The 23633-nt window shown below is 48.4% G+C and overlaps 1 protein-coding gene across 1 annotated transcript in view; it reads right to left on the bottom strand.

Moving 5' to 3' along the window:
- The window catches only part of DHX33 (DEAH-box helicase 33), a 474726-nt gene that overhangs the window by 247668 nt on the left and 203425 nt on the right, over positions 1 to 23633 (bottom strand). Inside the window, exon 5 of the mRNA XM_069614599.1 lies at positions 3831 to 4016. Within this exon, the coding sequence (XP_069470700.1) occupies positions 3831 to 4016 (186 nt within the window). The remainder of the gene's footprint in view (positions 1 to 3830; positions 4017 to 23633) is intronic.

The following is a 23633-nucleotide window of genomic DNA, read 5'->3' as shown; positions in this document are numbered from 1 at the left end:
TATGGGCTTGTGCAGGGGTCTTAGTATGTTTAACAGAGGACTCAGAACTGTCTTTAGGTATCTGTGGTGTAGAAGAAGGCTGAGAAGGCTTCTTCTGCTGTTTTCCCCCCTCCCTGTGAGTGGAAGAGTGCTTCCCTGGGGTTTTCACCTTTTCTGAGCTTTTCGACGTCTGGCGTCGAGATTCGGGGGTAGTGTCCCTTTCCGTAGATTGAGTATGTCGGGACACGGACGCAGGCGTCGAGCGGTCTGCTGACGCCGACTCCTGGAGTGCGGCCTGGGGATGGAGGTCAGCTCCGTGTTCGGACGATCGAACCTCCATTACTTTAGTAAGTGAGGCACTCTTGGCAACAGTGGATGGTTGCCTGGTGTCATCTTGATCTAGAACGCCCAGAGGACACCGATTCGGTGGACCGTTCTCTGTGTGCCACTTTCCGAGAACTCGACGTGCGCGTCAAGTCTCGGTTGGGCTTCGAGTGTTTAGTGGAAGTTGTGTGGGTAGCGCTCGTGTCGCCGGGTGTTTTCCCCATAGCTGCCCTGCCGGACAACCTTCCGAGGTCGGGGACTTGCGCTTGGCTGTCTTTCGACGCCACGTTGCCCTCGCCGTCCGATTGTACGGTGTCGCTGCCCTCACTGAAGGCGCCCTCCGCTTCCATGGCCTCTCGTTGCCTGGCGTGGTGGGCCCAACGTTTGATTGAACAGTCCTTTAGAGTCTTAGCCTTGAACTGGCTACACGCTCTGCAATTCGCCTCGGGGTGGTCCCTCAGCAAGCAGAGATTACAGGTGGTGTGTCTGTCAACCCAAGGGTATTTGCGGTTGCACTTGGGGCAAAATTGGAAAGGGGTACCCTCCATACGCACCCTGTGGCAGCGGGCTAGTGTGTAGGAATATATATATGAAAATATATGTGAGTGAAGAGTACATACCACCCCCCACTCTCCCTACAACAGGGCCGAGGCCAGAGGCCAGAGGCCTTCCGAGGCCCAAAGTCCATCGTGTAGCTCGATGGTAGTTTTCTTCTCCGGCCCGGCGTCGAGCTTTGGATTCAGATGACTCGACGTGAGTAATTAAGAAAACGGGGACATATAGATTATTTAGCAAAATTATGGCTAAAGGCTGGGAAATCCGCGTGATGCTTCCGACAAGTATGGCGGAAAAAAACAATTTGAGGGTCCTACACGCGTGAGGGATCATGGGTACAGTGGACGTCACACTAGGGATAGTATTACTGGCACGCCCTGTGTCGACGCCCATTTTTGAGTTTCGAAAAACAAACTAATACTCTGCAGCTTCCACTAGATGTCGGCCTATGCACAGCATGTGATCTAAGCAGATCCCACAAGCCCATATATATATATATATATATAATAAACCATTGTGTGTGTTTCTTTGGATCATGTATTGTGAAGGTTCAGACAACTGCTTGCGTTTCTATCCAAATTAAACATAACTAAAAGTAAAAAGTGCAAATTAAACCTCACAAAACCGACCATATAAGGGAGTTCCCTACCTATTCTAAGGGATTAGCTCCTAGCATCAACAAAACAGGCACTCGCACTGAACAACAAAAGCATTCAAGATAAAAGAAACAAATAAATAAAACAATAACCAACAACCAATCATTGGAATGACCTTCACCAGTCCTGGGTAGTTCCTTTTCCCAGGATTACTCAGTCACTTTCTCCCAAATGTTCCAAAAGGAAAGTAAAAGTCGTGAACCACTTCTTAGAAGTTCCAAAAAGAACTTAAAAGTTCACCAAAACAAAATCACACTGGCACAGTGCTTACCCTTCCAACTTCAGCTAAAAAAAAACAGCACCAACGGTAATCCTGGGTATCTTTCTTCCAGGATAGATTTGCCACAGTTTGTTAAAGAAACAACTACTACTTCAACAACTTCCTTGGTTTTCATGAACTCTGCAGTGTGTTTAGTATACTTGTCAGGGTGTCTTTTTTTGGGTGTTGCTTTCTTCTGGACATCCCCCTTCTACTACTATAATTTTGGGAGCAGGCTCCTGTGCTCCACAGTTTTCTTCTAACTTTTTTACTATACGTCAGGCATTTGTGGCCAAGACATTGTAACTATCTCCAGTAATGCTTGCCAGAGCAGGAGAACAATGGCAAAGAATACATGTTTCCCTCTGCTGAGGAGGCAACTAGGTTTCGTTTTTTATACAAGCGAGTGGATATTCATACACATGTGGGGCGCACAATCCTTTTCTATTTGCGTTCCTTGGCAGCACTTGGCAGCTAGGTTTGCGCCTCATTCAATTAAAGCCAACACCTTTAATTCCTCTGGCACCAGACTAGATCTGCCTAGAGTACGTTTCCAGTGCTCTCCAGCCCATGGCCTGAATTTAAAAGGCGTTTCCTTACCCACAGGGCTTTTGGGTTCACTAATAAGAGGTCTCAGAGTCTCAATGTGAGAGGCCAGCGCACCACCAGATGCCACAACATTGCCTGGCAAGAAACCGATAACTGCAAGAGGGGGAACAAATCCAGAAAACGGCCCTTTTTCTGCTGTGCATCCTGGTTGATTAAATAAACTACCCATGCTTCCAGAGTGTAAAAGGACTGAGTCCTTGGACTCACCCGCCCTTAAACCCATGGGTAAAGGTGATCAGGTACCACGAAGCCCAGCATGCCTCAGAAGAGTCAGTCTGTACCAGTGGGAAAGTCTGCCGTTGTGAATGCGTCTTTAAACATGATAGCAAGTCAGCATTAAAACCCCAGAACGAAGATAACCATTGTCATGCAGTTAAACTCTCCGATTTAAATTTAATACGACTGCCTAACAAAGGAGGGGTGAATTAACAGTTTGCAGAACACAGAGTGCAGAGGAAAACTAAACAATCGGAAATCACTTTCAATGCTGTGTCATCACCTCGAGAGCCAGGAAACTAACTCACTGTCGGCTGATGTAGGATTTGCTCGCTGCGAAGTCACCAAACACAGCTGAACACTGCAGCAACAAGTCTGCTCACTAGTTAATCCAAAATACCGACACGACCCCGGTTAATCTTTGAAAACTGGCCCGGCAATCGTTACTTAAGCGAAAGCATTGACACCAACCAATGCCCCAAAGGAAGTAATGTTAAGTCCCAAATTGAAACAAGAACACACGAGGCCACCAAAAGATAGATTACCATTTACACTAATTGCGTAAATTAATTACATTCCTAGAGAAAAATGAAAACAGGTGCAATGTACAGTGGCATTCTTAAAGCAGGAGTGTAATACAAAACTTTAAGAATACATATAACAAAAAAAGTTGCAGACTAAAATTCCAGTCTTTTGACTTCGAACTCACTGGACCTACGGGTGGGATGCATGAGAAAGAATGTTCAGAGTACCACCTCCAAAGTCACATTGTGAACATACTTAGGACTCTCCTAGTTCCCGAAAGGAAAAAACATGACAAAGTCAATAGGGCACAGCCACGCTTATGGGAAAAAGGAAGGCAAGTTTCAGCTCTGCTCCACAGGCATGACGATGACAGTACCCAGCCCCAGCAGACGCTAGATAAGTCCCTCTGAAAGAACTTCAGCACCATATTTGAGACAAATCAGTTACAGGATGAGATGAAGCCACGCAGGTTTTCCTCAATGCAAACTAAAGGTAAGCACTGGAAGAAGGGAACCTGCAGAAACAGTCTACCTCAGCTGGACACCCAGGGGATAACAATCCGGACTCTGCAAAAATCAGCTAGTATTCAGACAAAAAGCAAAGATGCTGCATGCCCCCACCCCCAATGGATGGCCCCCGCCCTCCACCCACACACACCCACCCACACAACACACACACACACACGTAGGAATAAAGCACTGCATTACCTTGGGTGCACTCTGGAAAACACGAAGTTGCTGAGAGTGTGGGAGTGAAGCATACAGTGGCATCACTATCATCTGTGGGCAGCCGTCAGGAAGGTGTTTTACAACATCCCGGCAGGTTTTCGCCATGGCTTCAATCTCTTCCTGACCGGTGAGAAATACCAGGATGTCCTGAGAAGAGGGTGCTTCCTTAGAAAAGAAAACACAGTAGGGACTCTTGAGAATGACAGGGCAGCAACCCTTCACTGGTCGTCAGAGATGAAAGGACAATGTACTAAGAATGGCTTAAACCGGCAGTAAATGCATGGATGTTGAAAGACAGCTCATCCCAGACTCATACAGTTACGTACACTCGGCAGCGTTCTCTTTTTTTATTTTAATAAGTTTTTATTAAATTTATAGAATTATAACAGTACACGTATTAGCACAATGCAGAAGTCAGTCTGAACATGTAACTTTTGGGTAACAGAAGACTTGAAGTGAGATTAGTCAGAACACTGAGCATCTAATATATGTACGGTAAACAGTTGAATTCATATACATAAAGAAGCAAAAACGTAACAAATTGTGACCAAAGATCTGCGTCAGTGAAATAAAAGAGGGGGCAGACAGACAAGGAGACAAACAAAGAATATACAAGAGATAGGTAGGAGAGAGGGGAAGGGAAGGGAACGGAGGGTAATATGAGACAATGTATCCATAAGATTTACATGACAGTTATAATTGCGATACAAGACAGACCTATAAGTATATCCATTATAATATGGCTGTAAGAGGGTTCATGTGCCATGCGTAGTTACATTGAAACAGTTGAAGCGAATAAAAAAAAACATTTTGCATTGTATTTAGCAATAGATTGTAGGTTAATAGCAAGTTCCATTCTTTGAATATGCCAAATAGAATTCCACCATCCTTTAGCAGAGAGAGACCGAGAGTCTTTCCAATTGGCTGTGATACATTTCAATGCAATAACAATAAATAAATCATACAGTTTGTTAGATTCAGGTGAGATAGTCATAACAGCCTGGCTACCTAAAAAGATATTTTAAAAAGTCAACGGGATATCTACAGAAAAAATAAGTTTGATGAACTTCCAAATATCTTGCCAAAACCTGAAAGTAAATGGACAGTTAAAGAACATGTGTTCATATGAGGCTAGTGCTGAATTGCAAGACCAGCATTTACTATTACCATCATTTTTAGATTTTGCAAGTTTTACAGGAGTAATATACGCTCTATGAACAAAGTAGAAATAATGTGTAATATTCGCTGAGACTGAAATGTTTTTGATTTTGGAAAACAGAAGGGACCACGTATGATCATTAAAGGTGCATCCAAATTGATTTTCCCACTTAAGCCATATGGATGAAATCTCTGATGTTGAGGCAAGAATATTATAAAAAGTTGAGGCTCTTACATTGCTGGCCATGGTAAACTGTAGAAGTCTAAAAGCATCTGGTGATTCTCATAGGAGTAATTAAGAAGTGCATATAAGCAGGAGTTAACTAGTTTGTTATAACAGTTATAATCAGTTTTGGGGATGGTGAATTGAAGTGATAATTGTTGAAATGAGAGAAAGGAGGAAGCTTGGACAATATGTTGAATAAATCCGATTCCTTTTTTAAGCCATGATTTACGATATAAAGTCTTATTAATCACAATATTCTTATTATGCCATAATAATGGGGAAAGGCACTTATTGGGAGTTTAAGTATGAGGAAAAGAACTAGTTACTCTTACCTTGTAACGTTCTTTCGATGGGATGTTCCTCCGACGTATTCCTTATCTTAGATAGAAATCCTTCAGCTTTGCTGGCCTCGGAAAATTTTTTCGCCAGAGGGCGCTGCGCGTCGATGATCGCCGAGTCGATGACCCTCGACGGCCTCCGTGCCGACGTCGACGTCATCCTGCCTATAAAGGCCGCGCGCAGCGTCCGTTGCTCAGTTCCGTTTTGTAGTCCCCAGTAATGTTTTTGGATTAGACTAATCACCTTGAAGGAGCATAGGCTGCAAACCCACAGGAAGTCATACTGCGGGGATGGATGGGAGGGTCGATAAGGAATACGTCGGAGGAACATCCCATCGAAAGAACGTTACAAGGTAAGAGTAACTAGTTCTTCGAAGGGATTGTGTCCTCCGACGTATTCCTTATCTTAGATAGACTCCCATAGCAGTGGTATTGTGACTGGAGGCGGGAGTAATAAAAGTTATGTTACCCTTCCAGAATGGACAGAGTGTAACACAGCCTTGCCGAATCTAGTTTCTTGACTAGAGGAGGAATCCAGGCTATAGAATTTGGTAAATGTATGTGCGGACGACCATGTGGCAGCCGCACATATATCTCGAATTGGCACCCCTCTTTGAAGGGCTGAGGATGTTGCGATACCCCTGGTAGAATGAGCCCTTAGATTTTGAGGAGGCTCCTTTCCTGCCAATTTGTAGCACTCCAGAATGGCTAAAATAATCCATCTGGAGATGGTTTGTTTTGTTATTGGAAGGCCCAACTTATGTCCTGCATAACCTACAAAGAGTTGGTCTGCTTGTCTGATCTTAGCCAATCTGCTGATATAGAAGCTCAAGGCTCGCTTAGGGTCCAGCCTGTGCAGTCTCTCTTCCTCCTTCCCCGGATGAGGAGGAGGGTAGAAAGAAGGTAATATAATCTTCTGAGTGATGTGAAACTCCGAGACTACCTTCGGGAGGAAGTTAGGCTTCACCTGAAGAACAACTTTGTCCTTGTAAAAGATTGTATGTGGAGGTTTACACGATAAGGCTTGCAACTCGCTAACCCTTCTAGCAGATGTCAATGCTATTAGCAAAACAGTTTTGAGGGTGAGAAGCTTCAATGAACAAGAGTGTAGTGGTTCAAAAGGGGCACCCTTTAGGAAGTTTAAAATTAGGTTTAAATCCCATAAGGGAACTTGAAAAGGTTTCGGGGGATAAACATTAGTTAATCCTTTTAGGTATTGTATTACCAATGGAATTTTGAAGTATGAAGGCTCCTCTGCAGTGCGCTTAAAGATTGATAGCGCTGCGAGATAGCCCTTAATTGTGCCAACCTGTAGGCCTGAATTAGCCAGGTAAAGTAAGAATGACAACACCATAGGTGTACCACAAGAAAAGGGTTCAATATTCTTTTCTCTGCACCAGCTGCAAAATTTGTTCCAACGGCAGCGGTATAGAGTTTTAGTTGCCGGCCTTCTGGCCGAAAGCAACACCTCCATAACATCATCCGGAAGGTCCCAATCCTTGTACCTCAACCTTTCAGACACCAAGCGTGAAGGTTGAGGGTCTTGATGGCTGGATGGAGAACCTGACCTTCCTTCTGCGAGAGAAGATCCTCTCTGTATGGCAGTCGAATTGGAGGGCAGATGGACATGTCTAGAAGGTCCGGGTACCACGTTCTCCTGGCCCAATCCGGGGCAATTAGGATCATGGTCTTCCGAAACCTTCTCAACCTCCTGATCATTTGAGGAATGACAGGGACCGGAGGGAACGCGTACAGAAGTGGGAACTCCCAGTCCACTACGAACGCATCTCCTAGAGCTCCTCTCGGGGGAAATTCCCTTGAGCAAAATCTGTCGCACTTCCTGTTGATACTGGTGGCGAACAGATCCACTTGAGGGGTTCCCCAAAGGGCGAAGATCTCTTGAAGGACTTCCTGAGCTATCTCCCACTCGTGAGAGACTGTGCTCTGCCTGCTCAGAGCGTCCGCTGTCAAGTTCTTCTCTCCGGCTAGGTGAATTGCCGATAGAGAGATTCCTTCCTGAATTGCCCAAAACCAGAGCTGCATCGCCTCTCTGCACAGTGGTAGTGAGCCTACGCCTCCTCTTTTGTTGAGGTAGTGCATGGCCACTGTATTGTCCGTCATTATTAGGACGTTTCTTCCCCGTACAGACGGCAGAAAAGCCTTCAGCGCTAGTCTGATGGCTCTCAGCTCCAACAGGTTGATATGTAGTCTGGACTCCGATGGAGACCAACGACCGCTGATGGTCAAGTCGTTGGCGTGAGCTCCCCACCCCGTGAGTGAGGCATCCGTGACTACTGTTATCTCCGGCCATGGTTGCCAAAACATTTCTCCTTTCAGGATGTTCTCCCGACAGGCCCACCACTGAAGGTCTCGGGCTACTTTGACCGGGATCCGAAGGAGATCTGTCATCCTTCCTGAGAACTGTGACCACTGAGTTCTCAGTGCCCACTGGAGGGATCTCATTCTCAGGCGAGCCTCCGGCACGAGGAATATGCAGGATGCCATGAGGCCTAGCAACCTCAGAAAGTCGTAGGCTGGGAGATATTGGGCATTCTGAAATCTGATGACCATCTGCAGAATATCTCGAGCCCTCACCTCTGGTGGCAAGGCTTTTCCCAGGGAAGTGTCCAGGACTGCTCCAATGAATTGGAGTCTCTGTGATGGTATCATCTGTGACTTCTTTAAATTGAGGGAGAAGCCCAGCTTGTGAAGGAAGTGGCAAACATAATCTAGTTGTCTCTGAGCCTGTTCCGAAGATACAGCTCTGATCAACCAATCGTCTAGGTAAGGGTAGACATGAATCCCTTCCCTCCTTAGACTTGCAGCCACAACCGACATTAGCTTGGTAAAGACCCTCGGGGCGGAGGTTAGCCCAAATGGCAGAACTCGAAATTGATAATGAGAGCTGCCAATTGCGAACCTCAGGTATCTCCTGTGCCTGGGATGGATCGGCACATGGAAATAAGCGTCCTGGAGGTCTAGAGATACCAACCAGTCCTGAAGCTGGAGGGCCTGAAGGATCTGAGAGAGAGTCACCATCTTGAACTTGTCCTTTCGGAGGAATTTGTTCAATTCCCGTAAGTCTAAGATGGGTCTCAGTCCTCCGTCCTTCTTCGGTATTATGAAGTAGGGGGAGTACCAACCCTTGTTCCTTTCCGCTACAGGTACCAGTTCTATGGCACCTTTCTCTAGCAGGTCTAAAACCTCCTGCAAGAGGAGCGGATCTGGAAGCTTCAAAGGGTTGTTCCCCGGTGGATGACTCTGAGGGATATGTAGGAAGGGCAGGCAGTAACCTTGGGCCACTGTCTCCAGAGCCCAAGCATCTGACGTAATAGCCTGCCATTCCGTCAGATGGTGAGTTAACCTGCCCCCTACTGGTGTTCTGTGAGGGGAGACCTCAGAGTGGTTTTGAAGCGGCTGATGCAGTTGCCGAAGGTAAAGTGGCTCCTGCTCCTGCGGGTGCGGCTTTCTTTCCCCTACCCCGTCCACCACGGGTAAATCTTCCTTGGCCTCTTTGAGCCGGTCGTCCCCTGCCCCTTCCATATGAGGAATAGTAACGAAAGGACCGTCCTCTCCACGATGATCCCGAAGGACGAAAGGTATTCTGACGGATAGCAGCTCCCAATGACTTGGCTGCTGCCTTGGACGTTTGCAGTTTCTCCAAACTGTCATCCGCCTTCTTTCCAAAGAGGGTAGAACCGTCAAAGGGCATATTCAAAAGCCTGGTCTGCACGTCAGAGGCAAAACCAGACTTCCTCAACCACGCATGCCTGCGGATTGTGGTACTTGCCGCCATGGCCCTGCTGATACTGTCAGCAGAATCTAGGCCAGTTTGTAGGGTCTCGCACATCGCATCTTTACCATCCCTGATGATGTTTAAAAATGCGTCCCTTTCCTCTCCTTCTTGGAGGCAGTCAGCCGCTGATGAAGCGCACTCCCAAAGGGTGTGGCTGAACCTAGCGAGCGTACAGGTCGCGTTAATAGACTTTAACGCCATGCTACAGGCAGAAAAAACCTTCTTAGCCATGGCATCATACTTTTTGTCATCCCTATCCTGCGGAGCAGTGGGGTATGCAGATGTGCTGCCTGATGAGGTTGCAGCCTGTACAACCAAGCTCTCAGGAGTAGGGTGTTTTGACAAATATTCAGGGTCAGAACTAGCCACCCTGTATTTTGTTGACAGTTTTTTATTTACTGCCGGGATAATTTCTGGCGTTTCCCAGTTTGTCAAAATCCTTCTCTGTAGAGCAGAGTGAAATGGAACCACAGGATCCTCCTGTGGGCCCTTGTCCAGTATGTCAGTGAGGTCATCCTGCTGAAAGGCAGGAGAAGGTGCAGACCAACCCATAAATTCTATGATTCTAGACATCAGAGCTCTATATGGAGTCTCCGCATGTTCTCCTGGGTCTGGTTTGATAAATTCTGCTTCAGGAGAAGTGTCCAAGCCACTAGCTTCCTGAAGTGCATCCTGAAGATTTTTTAATCTTCCTTCCTCAGAGGCGAAAGTCTCTGGCTCTGGTGATGTGGTCCTCTGTAAATCAATATCTTGGTCTGAATCCTCCCTTTCCTCAAAAATCGAGGTTAAAGGGGGATACATTGGTTTTTGGAATGGTATAAACCCCATTTCCAATGCAGAAGGAGCCATCATCACAGGCCTTGAAAACGTCGATGTCGTCGACACCGACGTGAAAGTACTCGAAGGCGCCGTGAAAAGCGTCGAGAAATGTGTACTAGGCCTCGAAGAACTCGAAAGGATCGGAGTCTTGCTCGAGAACGACGTCGACGTTCTCGGCGTCGAGTCGGAGGTCTTTTGTCTAACCGTTGGCTGTGGAGTAGCCGTGGTTCTTTCCTTCACCGGCGTCGATATCGGCGTCGACGTCGGCGTCGACTCGATCGACTGATGCGCCGATGAATCCTTCGACAACGGCGTCGATGGCGCCGACCTCTGTTTCGAAGGAGTTTTCGACGATGGCGTCGATGATGCTTTATCTCCCGATGGCTCGAGGCGCTTTCGGGTTGACTTTTCCGCCGGGTACTGCGACTCGCGGCGTTTAGATTTTTTGGGTTTTTTACCCGGGGTATCACCCTCAGCTGTCTTCGAGGGGGACGAGGCCGCTTTCTCGAAGACGCTTAGCATCTTTTTCCTGAATTCCTCCCACTCAGCTTGCGAGCTGCGTTTTGTGGGGCAATGAACTCTCTCAGGAGAACTCGACGAAGATGACGAAGGGGATCTCCTACGTCTCTTCTTCGAGTGTCTCGATGTCGACGAGTGGTGGGAGCCACTTCGTGATCTAGATCGAGAGTGTTTTTTATGGTGAGGAGACGAACGTCTCGACTCTACCGAAGAAGCTTTCGAGGAAGTTAAAGTTGACCTACCTCTCTCGAGCTTCCCCCTACGCTCCTTCAAGGCTTTCGCCGTCATGGAAAGGCATTCCTCACACTCCGAACTCTGGTGCGTGATTCCCAGACACCACAAACAGACCCTGTGAGGGTCCGTCAACGACATTTTCTTCCCGCAGTCTCGGCACTTTTTGAAACCGGACCGAGGGGTCGTCGGGTCGGAGGAGGATGCCATCGATATCGAGGTAAATAGTAGTTATTATATACGTTATCTTGACGAGAACTGAGCAACGGTGTTCCGAGGCACAACGAAGCGCGGAAAAACGGAACTGAGCAACGGACGCTGCGCGTGGCCTTTATAGGCAGGATGACGTCGACGTCGGCACGGAGGCCGTCGAGGGTCATCGACTCGGCGATCATCGACGCGCAGCGCCCTCTGGCGAAAAAATTTTCCGAGGCCAGCAAAGCTGAAGGATTTCTATCTAAGATAAGGAATACGTCGGAGGACACAATCCCTTCGAAAAATACTTTTAGAGCTGGGATGGAGGCCTTAATGGGATCGGAAATAACATGTTTAAATATGTAAATAAGGTCTGTGACTTCATATGGGTGGATTAAATTTTTCTCCAAAGTGCACCATGTGGGAGTGTCGGACAATTCCGAATCAGCAAACCAATGACGGGATTGTTTCAGGAGAAAAGCAGAGTGATAAAGTTTTTTTTGGACAAAATATTTTTTTTATTGAAATACCGTATAATCATGAAATCATCTATTACATTCATATAGAAAAGCATTAAGAACAATCAATATTAGCCAACCCAACTATATTTCATTTTCAACTGTTTAAATTCATCAGATCATCTAATTCATCAGTAACTGATGTCTAATAGGAGAGATTAATCTCAAGCCGAACTCTTATAGGTAAAGGACAAACTAGAGGGGAGAAAAAAAAAATGTAACTGTTCCATAAAAATCCCCAGCTGATGATAAACTCAGCTTCAGGCACTGGAAGCTCCCTCTCAACTCAGGGCCCCTCCCGGATATACCACAGTGTCCGTGTTAGAAGTCCCTTATGGTCTCGGAAGGTATTTAATCAAGCGGGGTTGGGGTTGAAAAAAACATATGCTCTCTCTCAGCAACATGTTCTAAGAAAGGTCCCCATATTCTTAAGAACTTACCCGTCTTTCTTTCCAATATGGCTGTTAATTATTCCAAGCCCAACAAGTCCCATATCTTAACCCACCAATATGCGATATGCGGGCCTTCAGGATCTTTCCAGAACCTGGCACGGGTTAGCCGGGCTGCCATGAGCAGGTGAGATATCAGTTCCGCTCTGGGACCCGACTGCGGATATGTACCGTCATCCGGAGTAGCTCCCAATATCATTGTCAACGGATCCATGGGGAGGAGAGTTCCACAAATGTCCTTGATCTTAGATCTGACCTCTAGCCAGAAAGCCTGGATGACTGGGCAATTCCACCACAGATGGCCTAAGTCCCCCTTTGCCCCACATCCGTGCCAGCAGGTGTCTGGATAAACAGGATTAATAGCATGAAGTTTCTGCGGTGAGAAATACCATTGAAAGCAAATTGAGGGCACACTCCTTCACCGCAGAGCATCTAGAAACTTTGTGGCCTCTCCCCCCATATCCTTTGCCAAGATTCCTCATCAATTTCCCTTCCTGAATCTCTCTCCCGGGCCAACATATAGGGCATTTTCTCCCCTCCCACATCTTCCTCTAAAAGGCGGTAGCATGTAGCCACCCTCTGGGTGAGTTGACCTTCCATCAGCGTTAATTCTAATCCCGTGGGGGATCTGGTGGCTGCCTTTTTGACACCTGGATTAGTTATCCAGTGACAGAGTTGAATATACTTGAACCTTTCGGTCTCTGGAAGATTAAATTTCGCTTTACACTGCTCAAAGGTTAGGGGGGAATTGTTCACATAAAGGTCATTTAGTCTCAAAGGTTTCTCTCTCGACCATAGAAGGAAAGAATTAGGTTGAAGCCCAGGAGCAAAAGCTGGATTTTGTAGTACGAGGGACACTGGGCCCAGCCCCGGCACAAGACCTCTTTGGGTACAGGACCTGTCCCAAGCACGGAGCGTGGTTTTTGTGGAAGGGAGCAGGGATCCTCTTTGAGAAGGCATTTCATGAGGGAGAAAGGGGATGTGAGCCAGGGGTGTCATGGTGCAGTGTTCGATTTCCTGCCATCTAGGGGGTTCTTTTGGGCGAGACCATCTCAGAATGGCGGCTAGTTGGGAGGCGCATTAGTATCTTACAATCGAAGGGAGGCCCAGTCCACCCATCTGTCTACCCCGGGTCAAAAGTTTGCGTTGGATACGGAGGGGGGGGGGGGGGGGGGGGGGCGTTGCGCTTCCAAACAAAGCAGCCTATTTCCCTCTGTAGTCCCAGGAGATCTCGATCAGGGATCATTATGGGAAGTGCCTGAAATGTATACAGAAGCCTGAGGAGTAAAACCATTTTGATAGCACTTATTCGCTCCAGCCAAGAGATTTCCTGGAATGACCACCTCCCTAGGGTCTCTTTGGCTTCTTTTAATAGAGTAGGAACATTGGCCTTCAGCAGTCCTGCAAAAGTCGTGGTTAGCCGAATTCCCAGATATTCAATGGAGGTGTTTGTCCATTTAGAGACTCCGCAAGGCTCTCAAGGTCTTGGGCGTCTCTGATAAGTTTAACCCCATAGATTTGTCCATATTTATTGTGAATCCCGAGATCTTCCAGAATCGAGAAAGGAGGTCCATGAGAGGGGAGAGTGAGGCTCATGTTTCTTTAAAAAGACAGAGAATGTCGTCCGCGTATAACGCGACTTTGTGACATTGATTCCTGAAGGTAAAGCTTTTAATCTTCGGGTGAGCACGAATGTGTTGTGCTAGGGGTTCAATTGCTAGGGCAAATACTAACGGGGATAGGGGACACCCCTGCCTAGTCCCTTTACCCAGCGGAATTTGGGCTGACCAAAATGAAGTCATCCTAATTTGGGTTGAGGGAATCTGAAAGTTTGAGAGGATTAATTTGGAGAATTTATGGCCGAATCCGAATCTCTGCAACACTAAAGGCAAGTAATCCCAGGCCATGCTATCAAATACCCTATGGGCATCTAAAGCTAAAATAGACAAAGGGCCTGGTATAGTTGAGGCAAGGGAAACCAGGTTGATCGCCCTGCGGACATTATCGTGTGCTGAGCGCTCAAGGATAAATCCAGTCTGGTCTCCGTCTATGATAGCTGGGAGTACCTCGCCTAGGCGTTGGGCTATAATTTTGCTAAAGAGTTTAGCATCAGTGTTAAGTAGAGCTATAGGGCGATATGAAGTACAGTATGTCAGATCTTTCCCACGTTTTAAAATTAGGGTGGTGGAGGAAGCTGCCATGGAATGGGTGACCGAGCCCGTTTCCCACAGGTGATTAAATATTTCGGTGAGGTATAAGCTCGGGCGGGAAAACTTTATAGAATTTATTGGTGAAGCCATCAGGGCCTGGGGCTTTACCCAAGGGGAGGGATTTAATCGCTAATTCCACTTCTTGCATGGCAATCGGGTTTTCTAATGACTCTCGCAAGGCTTGCGAAATTTGTGGGAGATTTGCTCTATCTAAGAAGTCCTTGGAGATCTGTGGATCCCCTAGGTGGTGAGCGGTTTGTTCAACAAAGAATTTCTCGATGATTCAGAGTTTGCCTTCCTCCAAATGAATACACTTCCCCTCTTCATCACTCAGGGCGTCTATTCTGTTTTGTCGGTTCTGCTTTTTTAATTTGGCGGCGAGGAGCTTATTCGCTTTGTTCCCCTTCGAATAAAAGTATTGTTAAGTGAGCAGCATCGAGTAGGCCGCTTTGCCCATGTGATGTGCCTCCAACGCTCTCTTCGCTATTTGCATGTCTCTCAGGGACCGTCGGGAGCTTTTTGCTTTGTGTACCTCTTCTAGCTTGCAAGCTTCCTCTTCTAACTGCGATTGAAGTGCCTTCCTGCCCTCCCTCTCTGCACTGCCTGCTCAATCGGGTGGCCCCTGATTACCGCCTTGGCTGCATCGCAAAATGTTCCCAGGTCCACGTCTCCCGTTTTGTTCTCATGGAAATAGGAGACTAAGGTTTCCCTTATGTGTATGCGGACTGAAGGGTCTTCAAGTAAGAAATCGTTCAGCCTCCATGGGGGCTTCTGCGGCGGTACCTCGTGGAATGGTGAAAACATGAGTCTGACAGGTGCATGGTCAGAGGGAGCCTCTGGCAGGATCTCCATCGCCCTCACCAGCGGGACTAGGGAAATCAGTAACTAGAAACATATCTAACCTAGAAAAGCCTGCATGTACAACCGAAAAGTATGTGTAATCTCGCTCAGTTTGATGACAATAGCGCCAGATCTCAATAAGGGAATGATCCTGCAGTAATGTGGTAAGTGCCCGAAAGTTGTTTTTATCTGCCAATGATGGGGGTAGAGTTTTATGCACGAGAGGATTTACCACCGCGTTAAAATCGCCACCCAGGAGAATTTCCCCATCTGCATGATCAAATAGGGCTTTAGATAGCTTTGCAAAAAACACATCTTGCTGAACGTTTGGGCCATATATGGAAAGAACAAGTTACTTTCTTACCTGGTAACGTTCTTTCGATGGGATGGTCCGACGACGTATTCCATATCTATGACATGTAATCACCACAGCTGTGCTGCTTCGGAAACTTTTCGGCGTCTGCGTCCTGCGTCGATGACGTTGATGCGCCGTCGTCGAGGACCTCCCCCGACGTCCGACGTCATCCGATGTGATAAGTAGGACGCACGACGCCCATAGCCTCAGTTGTAGTTTTTTCCCCCAGAACGTGTGACATAAGTCAACTGCCAGTCAGACACAAAGCCTTGCGGAACGTAAGCTGCAATCGCAAAAGAAATTCTGCAGCAGGGAAGGCAGGGCGGGAGCGATATGGAATACGTCGTCGGACCATCCCATCGAAAGAACGTTACCAGGTAAGAAAGTAACTTGTTCTTCGAGGGGATTGGGTCCTCCGACGTATTCCATATCTATGACAGACTCCCAAAGCAGTACCAAAGCAAGGAGGAGGGAAAGAATTTAGAATCAAAATTTAGAATAGCCAATCAAATAGCAGAGCAAAGGACCGCCTTGCCAAAGGCCAGATCCTGTGCTCGGATGGAATCGAGGGAATAGTGACGTACAAATGTATGTACTGAAGCCCAGGTGGCTGCATCACAGATGTTGCGATTAGGAACACCCCTCTGCAGGGCAGTAGACGCAGCCATACCCCTGGTAGAATGGGCCCGCAAGCCAGCCGGTGGATCCTTACCCGCCAAGCGGTAGCACTCCGAGATGGCCAAAATAATCCAGCGAGACAAAGTCTGTTTCGTCACAGCTTGCCCCAAACGCTTTCCAGCGTAACCAATAAAGAGTTGATCATCCACTCTGACCCGGGACATGCGTGAAACATAAAAGCTTAAAGCTCTCCTAGGATCAAGCCTATGGAGCCTCTCCTCTTCCTTACCAGGATGCGGAGGAGGATAGAATGCCGGAAGAACAACCTTCTGGGCCAAATGAAATTCCGTCACTACCTTCGGAAGAAAAGAAGGACGAACTCTAAGGACAACCCTGTCCTTGTGAAATACAGTGAAGGGAGGCTTAACTGAAAGTGCCTGTAACTCACTCACTCTGCGAGCGGAAGTAACCGCAACTAAAAACACAGTTGTCAGAGTTAACAGCCTCAAAGGGCAAGTATGTAAAGGCTCAAACGGAGCACCCATAAGAAACCTAAGAACAAGGTTTAAATCCCAACCGGGCACCAGGAAAGGTGACGGAGGGAACACATTAGTGAGCCCTTTCAGGAACTGTGAAATCAAAGGGATTTTAAAGTAAGAACACTCTTCAGACGAGCGCTTAAAGATGGACAGCGCCGCCAGGTAACCCTTAACGGTACCCACTTGCAAGCCCCTGTGGGCCAAAGAAAGTAAAAAGGACAGAACCATGGGGATGTCACATGCAAAAGGATCCGCATTCTGAACTCTGCACTAGTCGCAGAATTTACGCCAACGGCAACGGTACAGAGACTTTGTTGCTGGCCTTCGGGCCGAAAGCAACACCTCCATCATGTCCTCAGGGAGGTCCCAATCCTTATACCTCAACCTTTCAGAAGCCAAGCGTGAAGGTTGAGGGATCTGACCTCTGGATGGAGAACCTGACCCCCCTCCCGTGAGAGCAGATCGTCTCGGTAGGGAAGACGACGTGGAGGGCAAATGGATAAGTCGAGAAGGTCCGGGTACCATGTCCTCCGAGCCCACGCCGGGGCAATGAGGATCATCCGGGAACCGAACTTCCGTAACCTCCGCAGCACTTGCGGGATGACGGGGACTGGAGGAAACGCGTACAGCAGCGGGAAGGACCACTCCACCACGAACGCGTCTCCTAAGGCTCCTTTTGGAGGAAATTCCCGCAAGCAAAACCTTTCGCACTTCCGGTTGACACTGGAGGCGAAGAGATCCACTTGAGGGGTCCCCCAAAGGGCGAAGATCTCCAGGAGAATCTCCTGAGCCAACTCCCACTCGTGAGAGATCGCGCTCTGCCTGCTCAGAGCGTCCGCCGTCACGTTTTCGGCTCCGGCCAGATGAACTGCCGAGATCGAAACTTCCTGCTGGATGGCCCAGAACTCGAGCTGCATCGCCTCCCTGCACAGAGGAAGTGACCCTGCCCCCCCTTTTTGTTGAGGTAGTGCATGGCCACTGTGTTGTCCATCAGGATCAGGACATTCTTCCCTCGCACAGACGGCAGAAAAGCCTTCAGGGCTAGCCTGACGGCCCTCAGCTCCAACAGATTGATATGGAGTCTGGACTCCGACGGAGACCAACGACCGCTGACTGTCAGCCCGTTGGCATGAGCTCCCCATCCCGTGAGGGATGCATCCGTCACGATCGTCACCTCCGGCCAGGGAAGCCAAAATGGAGCCCCCCTCATCAAGTTGCCTTCGACGGCCCACCACAGAAGGTCCCGGGCGACCGAGGACGGCACCTGAATCGAGTCCGACATCCTGCCGGAGGACTGCGACCATTGCGTCTTGAGTGCCCACTGCAAAGATCTCATCCGCAGGCGAGCCTCTGGCACCAGAAGAATGCAGGATGCCATGAGGCCGAGCAACCTCAAGAACTCGAACGCTGGGAGCGTCTGGGCATGCTGAAACTTGTGCACCATCTGCTGAATGTGAAGAGCCCTCACCTGGGGAGGAAAACACAGCCCCAGGGAAGTGTCGAGCACTGCTCCGATGTACTGGAGCCACTGTGTTGGCGTCAAATGGGACTTCTGTAAATTGAGGGAGAAGCCCAGCCTGTGAATCGAGCGACAGGTGACCGACAGATGATCCAGGACTTGCTCGGGAGAGCTCCCCCTGATCAACCAATCGTCCAGGTAGGGGTAGACGTGAATCCCCCCTTGCCTGAGATGCGCTGCCACCACCACCATGAGCTTGGTGAAAACCCTCGGGGCGGAGGTCAATCCGAACGGCAGGACCCGAAACTGAAAGTGCGAGTCGCCAACCGCGAACCTCAGGTACTTCTTGTGCTTGGGATGGATCGGCACATGGAAGTAAGCATCCTTGAGGTCGAGTGACACCAACCAGTCCTGAAGCTGAAGGGCCTGGAGGACTTGAGAGAGAGTAATCATCTTGAACTTGTCCTTCCTGAGGAGTTTGTTCAAACCGCGCAAGTCCATGATGGGTCTCAATCCCCAGTCTTTCTTCGAAACCAAAAAATAAGGGGAATACCATCCCTTGTTCCTCTCCGCTACAGGCACCAGTTCTATGGCGCCTTTCTCCAGCAGGGCTTGAATTTCCTGCGCAAGGAGCGGATCCGGACTCTGCAAAGAGAGGTTCCCAGGTGGATTGTCGCAAGGCCTGTGCCGAAAGGGAAGACAGTAGCCGTGGGTTATGATCTCCAGAACCCACACATCTGAAGTAATGGCTTGCCACTCTACAAGATGCTGCGCCAGCCTTGCCCCAACCGGCGAACCATGGGACATTGCCTCACGACTGAGTGGGAGCGGCTGCGGCGTTACCTGAGGGCAAAGAGGCAACTGCCCGAGCGGCCTTGGCACCACGGGTACCCTGTCGTCCACCTCCGGTACCCCTGCGTTGGCCTCTTTGACTGCCAGCTCCTCTCGCTTTACTGAAGGATGAGTAATAGCGAAAGGAACCACCCCTCCACTGCTGTCCCCTAGGACGAAAAGGCGGAGGTTGGCGAACTGCAGCGCCCAACGACTTCGCTGCAGCTTTTGAGGTCTGCAACCTCTCAAGGCTCTCATCAGCCTTGCTGCCAAAAAGGTGTTCACCGTCAAAGGGCATGTTGAGGAGCCGGGACTGCACATCAGGAGCAAACCCCGACTTCCGCAACCACGCAAACCTGCGTATCACGGTGCTCGCCGCCATAGACCAACTGACGCATTCAGCTAAGTCCAAACCCGACTGAAAGGACTCACACATGGCATCCTTACCATCCTGGACCATAGCAAGGAAACCATCCCGTTCGTCCCCTTCGGGAATATGTTCAGCCGCTAACGCAACACAGTTCCACAGAGTGTGCGTGAAACGCGACAAGGCACAAATGGAGTTGGCCGCCTGAAGCGCCATACCACCAGAAGAAAACACTTTCTTCGCCCAGCCATCAAAACGTTTGTCGTCCCTATCAAGAGGGATGGTAGGGTACGACGCCTGCTTCGCCGGGGCCGTGGCCGCCTGCACCACCAAACTCTCCGGAGTGGGGTGCCTGGTCAAGTAGCAGGGGTCGCCACTGGCTGGACGGTATTTTCGCGACAAGGATCTGCCCACCGCCGGGAGACTCTCCGGAGCAGTCCAAGCCGCCGCCACCCTTCTCTGTAAAGCCATATGGAACGGCAGAACCGGGTCAGTTGGGGGACCAACATCAAGGATGTCTGTCAGATCATCCTGCACAAATTCCCCTGGGGGAGCAGACCATCCCAAGTACTCAGAAACCCTAGCCATAAGGCGCCGGTACGAGGAATCAGCATGAGAGCCAGGCTCAGGCCTACAAAACTCCACCTCCGGAGAGGTGTCCAGTCCACTGGCATCATGCAGTGACTGTCTCAACTCGTCAAACTGACTATGGCCCGAGACAATTTCATCCGGAACCTGACTAGGAACTGGGCCATCAGAATCCTCATCCGTCTCTGAAATATAGTCCAGGTGGCGAAAAGAAGGCACTCGAGAGTGCTTGCTCTTAACCAGAGCCTTCCTAGGGGGTCCACCCGTGCCCTGGGGTACCTCCGACACGAAAGGCGTCGATGGCGTCGAGCGAATCGGCGCCAGCGTCGAGAGAACCGGCATCGGCGCCGAGAGGATTGGCGTCGAGGAAATCGGCATCGACGTCAGATGCAGCGCCTCCAGAATCGGCGGCGTCGACACAGCCCTCGAGGCCGGAGCCCCGAGCGTGTCCCTCGACGACCTGAGCGTCGACGGCATCGACGACTTCCTCGGAGCCAGAGCCTCGAGAAAGCCTGTCGACGCCCTCGACGCCACAGACGTCGATGTCTTCTTCGAAGACCTCACAGGTGCACACGGTCTCGAACGCGTCGAGGACCGGGACCTGGAACGGGTACGTCGAGAACGAGTCCCCTTTTCCGAACGGGACCTCTCCCGTGACTCGTGCCGACCACTCTTGCGAGCGGTGTCTCTCGACCTCACACGACCGACCCCACTCGGGGGCGCGGACGGCTGAGTACCCTGCGACTCAAGAATCGCCAGCATCTTCTTCCCGAAGGAAGCCCATTCCTCCGGCGTCGCACGGCTGGAGGGGTAAGCGACGCGCCGGGCAGAGCCCTCCGAAGAGGACCTGGAAGACGACCGGTGTCGGCGCTTCCGAGAATGCCTCGAAGAGGCTGAGGAGTGGCGAGACCGACTCCTAGAAGGAGACCCACGAGACTTCGACGATGACACGGAGAGTCACCCCTCGAATCATCCGTCGAAAGCCCCGCAGACTTCGACTTCCGGGGCTTGGACACCCGACCTACCGACAACTTCTTCTTACGTTCGCGTAAGGCTTTGGACGTGAGCGACTGGCAGTCGATACAGTCATCCGTGTCGTGGGCCCCCCCGAGGCACCAGAGGCAGGCGTCGTGCGAGTCCGTCACCGACATCTTGGACCCACACTCCCCGCACTTCTTGAAACCCGGAAGCGGGGTCGAAGACGAAGTAGACATCTGCAGAAGGATTTCCACAAACGAACAGGTTCGAAGAACCGAGAAGAACAGAACTCCAAAGAGTCGAGGCGTTTAAACCGAGAAACACGAAGCAACACGTTCGCGGAAAAAAAACGGAACTGAGGCTATGGGCGTCGTGCGTCCTACTTATCACATCGGATGACGTCGGAGGAGGTCCTCGACGACGGCGCATCAACGTCATCGACGCAGACGCCGAAAAGTTTCCGAAGCAGCACAGCTGTGGTGATTACATGTCATAGATATGGAATACGTCGGAGGACCCAATCCCCTCGAACCAGTGTTACTTTGCACCCCTCCAGCAGCCCTACAACCAGCAGAAACCTCCCTTCTTCATCTGACTACTTCCAGCATCCTAAATCGAGTACCTTTGCGAACCAAGATGGCGACACCTCGTTTCTTGAATCCACTAGAAGCAAAACATTTTGTGGGGTAAAATGTGTTGTAAAGACGTGGTTCATCCGCGGGACATAAGTGGGTCTCTTGTAGAAATAAAAGTGTCACCTGCAATGTGGCCAGTCTATGAAAGAGCACTTAAGTTTTAAATCAGGAATTCTGACCCCTCCCATATCGTAAGGTGTTTTAAGCTTGGCTAATGCTATTCTTTTACTACTTTGAACACCCCAGAGAAAGTTCAGTAGAATAGAATAGATAGATTTGAAAAAGGAAATAGATAGAGGTACAGAAAGGAGCTGCAAATAGTATAGAACAATTGGGGAAAGCATAATTTTAATTGTATCTAATCGCCCCCACCAGGAAAGATAGAGGGGGGACCATCTAGATGTTAGATCGTTAAGACTAAAAAGATCTGGATGTTATGTTTAATAGTTTCATGGATAGGGACAAAATGAATGCCCAAATATTTCATAGACACACTACACCATTTAAGGCCAAAGAAATCAATATCATGTTTGTGACAATAGGAATTTAGGGGCATAATTTCAGATTTGTCTTTATTTAGTTTATATCCTGATACTTGGCCGAACTGAGATAGTGTATTAAGTAAATTGGGGAGGTGAAGTTTGGGATTTTTAATCAGGATAAGGATATCATCAGCATAAACCGCTATTTTAGTGTGTGAAGTCCCCGCTGGTATTCCCAGGATATTTTTATTAGATCTTATTAGTTCTAATAATGGTTCCAGTGAGAGAATGTACAGGATCAGAGAGAAAGGGCAGCCTTGCCTAGTTCCCCTGAGTGGAGGAAAGAAAGAGGAAGTTTGGCCGTTAAAATAGATTGAGGATTTTTGAGAAGAGTAGAGAAGTTTGACAAGGGAAATAAAGTGATCACCACAACCCTGCCAATGTAGGGCTTGAAACATAAAATCCCAATTAACACGATCAAATGCTTTTTCAGCGTCTAATTCAATGGCAGCATAACCTCGTTTGTCTTTCTTATCTTTCGCCGCTAAATGGATGGCGTTAAGAAGTAACCTAACATTTGAAGAGATGTTACGTCCTTGAACATATCCAGTATGGTCTGATTTAATGAGGGCAGGGAGAAAGGATTCAATTCTATTGGCTAATATCTTTGCAAATATTTTGCTTTCTATATTAATAAGAGATATGGGCCGATAATTACTAGGAATTGTGGGGTATTTATCTGGTTTAGGAAATATGAGTAAAGCTTCTGAGAATGAGCAAGATGATTTTTGAGGAATAAAATGGGAGAATAGTGTTTGTAGTTTAGGGGTGAGGGACTTGGAAAGGCTTTCGTTGAATTCTGTGGATATGCCATCAGGACCTGGTGCTTTGCCTTTACCCAGTCCTTTAATAGCTTTATTAATCTCTAGATGTGTATTATCTAAATGCAAAAGGTCTACTTATATTGTTGAGAAATGATACAATGTTATTATGAGGAATAGGGTTATCAGGAGTGTATAGATCACTATAAAACATTTTTTAAACAGTTCAGAATATCCTCTGAGCGATAATGTGAGGTACCAGAAGCATCCTTTAAAATGGGGGATAAAGAACATTTCTTTTTTTGTTTTCAAATATGAGGCCAACGCCTTTCCAGCTTTATTTGATGTTTGGTAAATTTTATTTTTAGATTTAAGTATGCAGCTACGTGGGTAATTTCATTATTGATTTGGAAGCGTAAGGCTAAAACCTGACAAATAGAGATCTAAGAGTTTCTACCCCCCCCCCCCCCCCCGAGAAAGTCATAATATGGCCTCTTAAAGCTGCTATTAACGCATCCCAATTATTTACCACTGAGGTGTCTCAGTCTTGATTGTCAGCAAAGTATCCTGGAGAGAATTTGTGTACAGATTGCAGGAATTGAGGGTCTTGTAGAAGAAAGTTATTAAGTTTCCAAGGAGTAGAGGTCTTGTTTATATCTGAAAGACAGAAAGAGGTACATACAGGGGCATGGTCAGATATAATAATATTGGAAATCTTTGAAACAATGGAGCCTGTAAGGGTTTTGATGGAAAAAGTATAATTGAGGCGTGATACAGTGTTGTGGGGGGGGGGTGAATGAAAGGTGTAAT

The sequence above is a fragment of the Ambystoma mexicanum genome, chromosome 9 (assembly GCF_040938575.1).
Source record: "Ambystoma mexicanum isolate Mex_15411 chromosome 9, UKY_AmexF1_1, whole genome shotgun sequence".
Taxonomy (NCBI): domain Eukaryota; kingdom Metazoa; phylum Chordata; class Amphibia; order Caudata; family Ambystomatidae; genus Ambystoma; species Ambystoma mexicanum.
The sequence above is the reverse complement of the archived record's forward strand: the minus strand, read 5'-3'. Positions and strand labels throughout refer to the sequence as shown.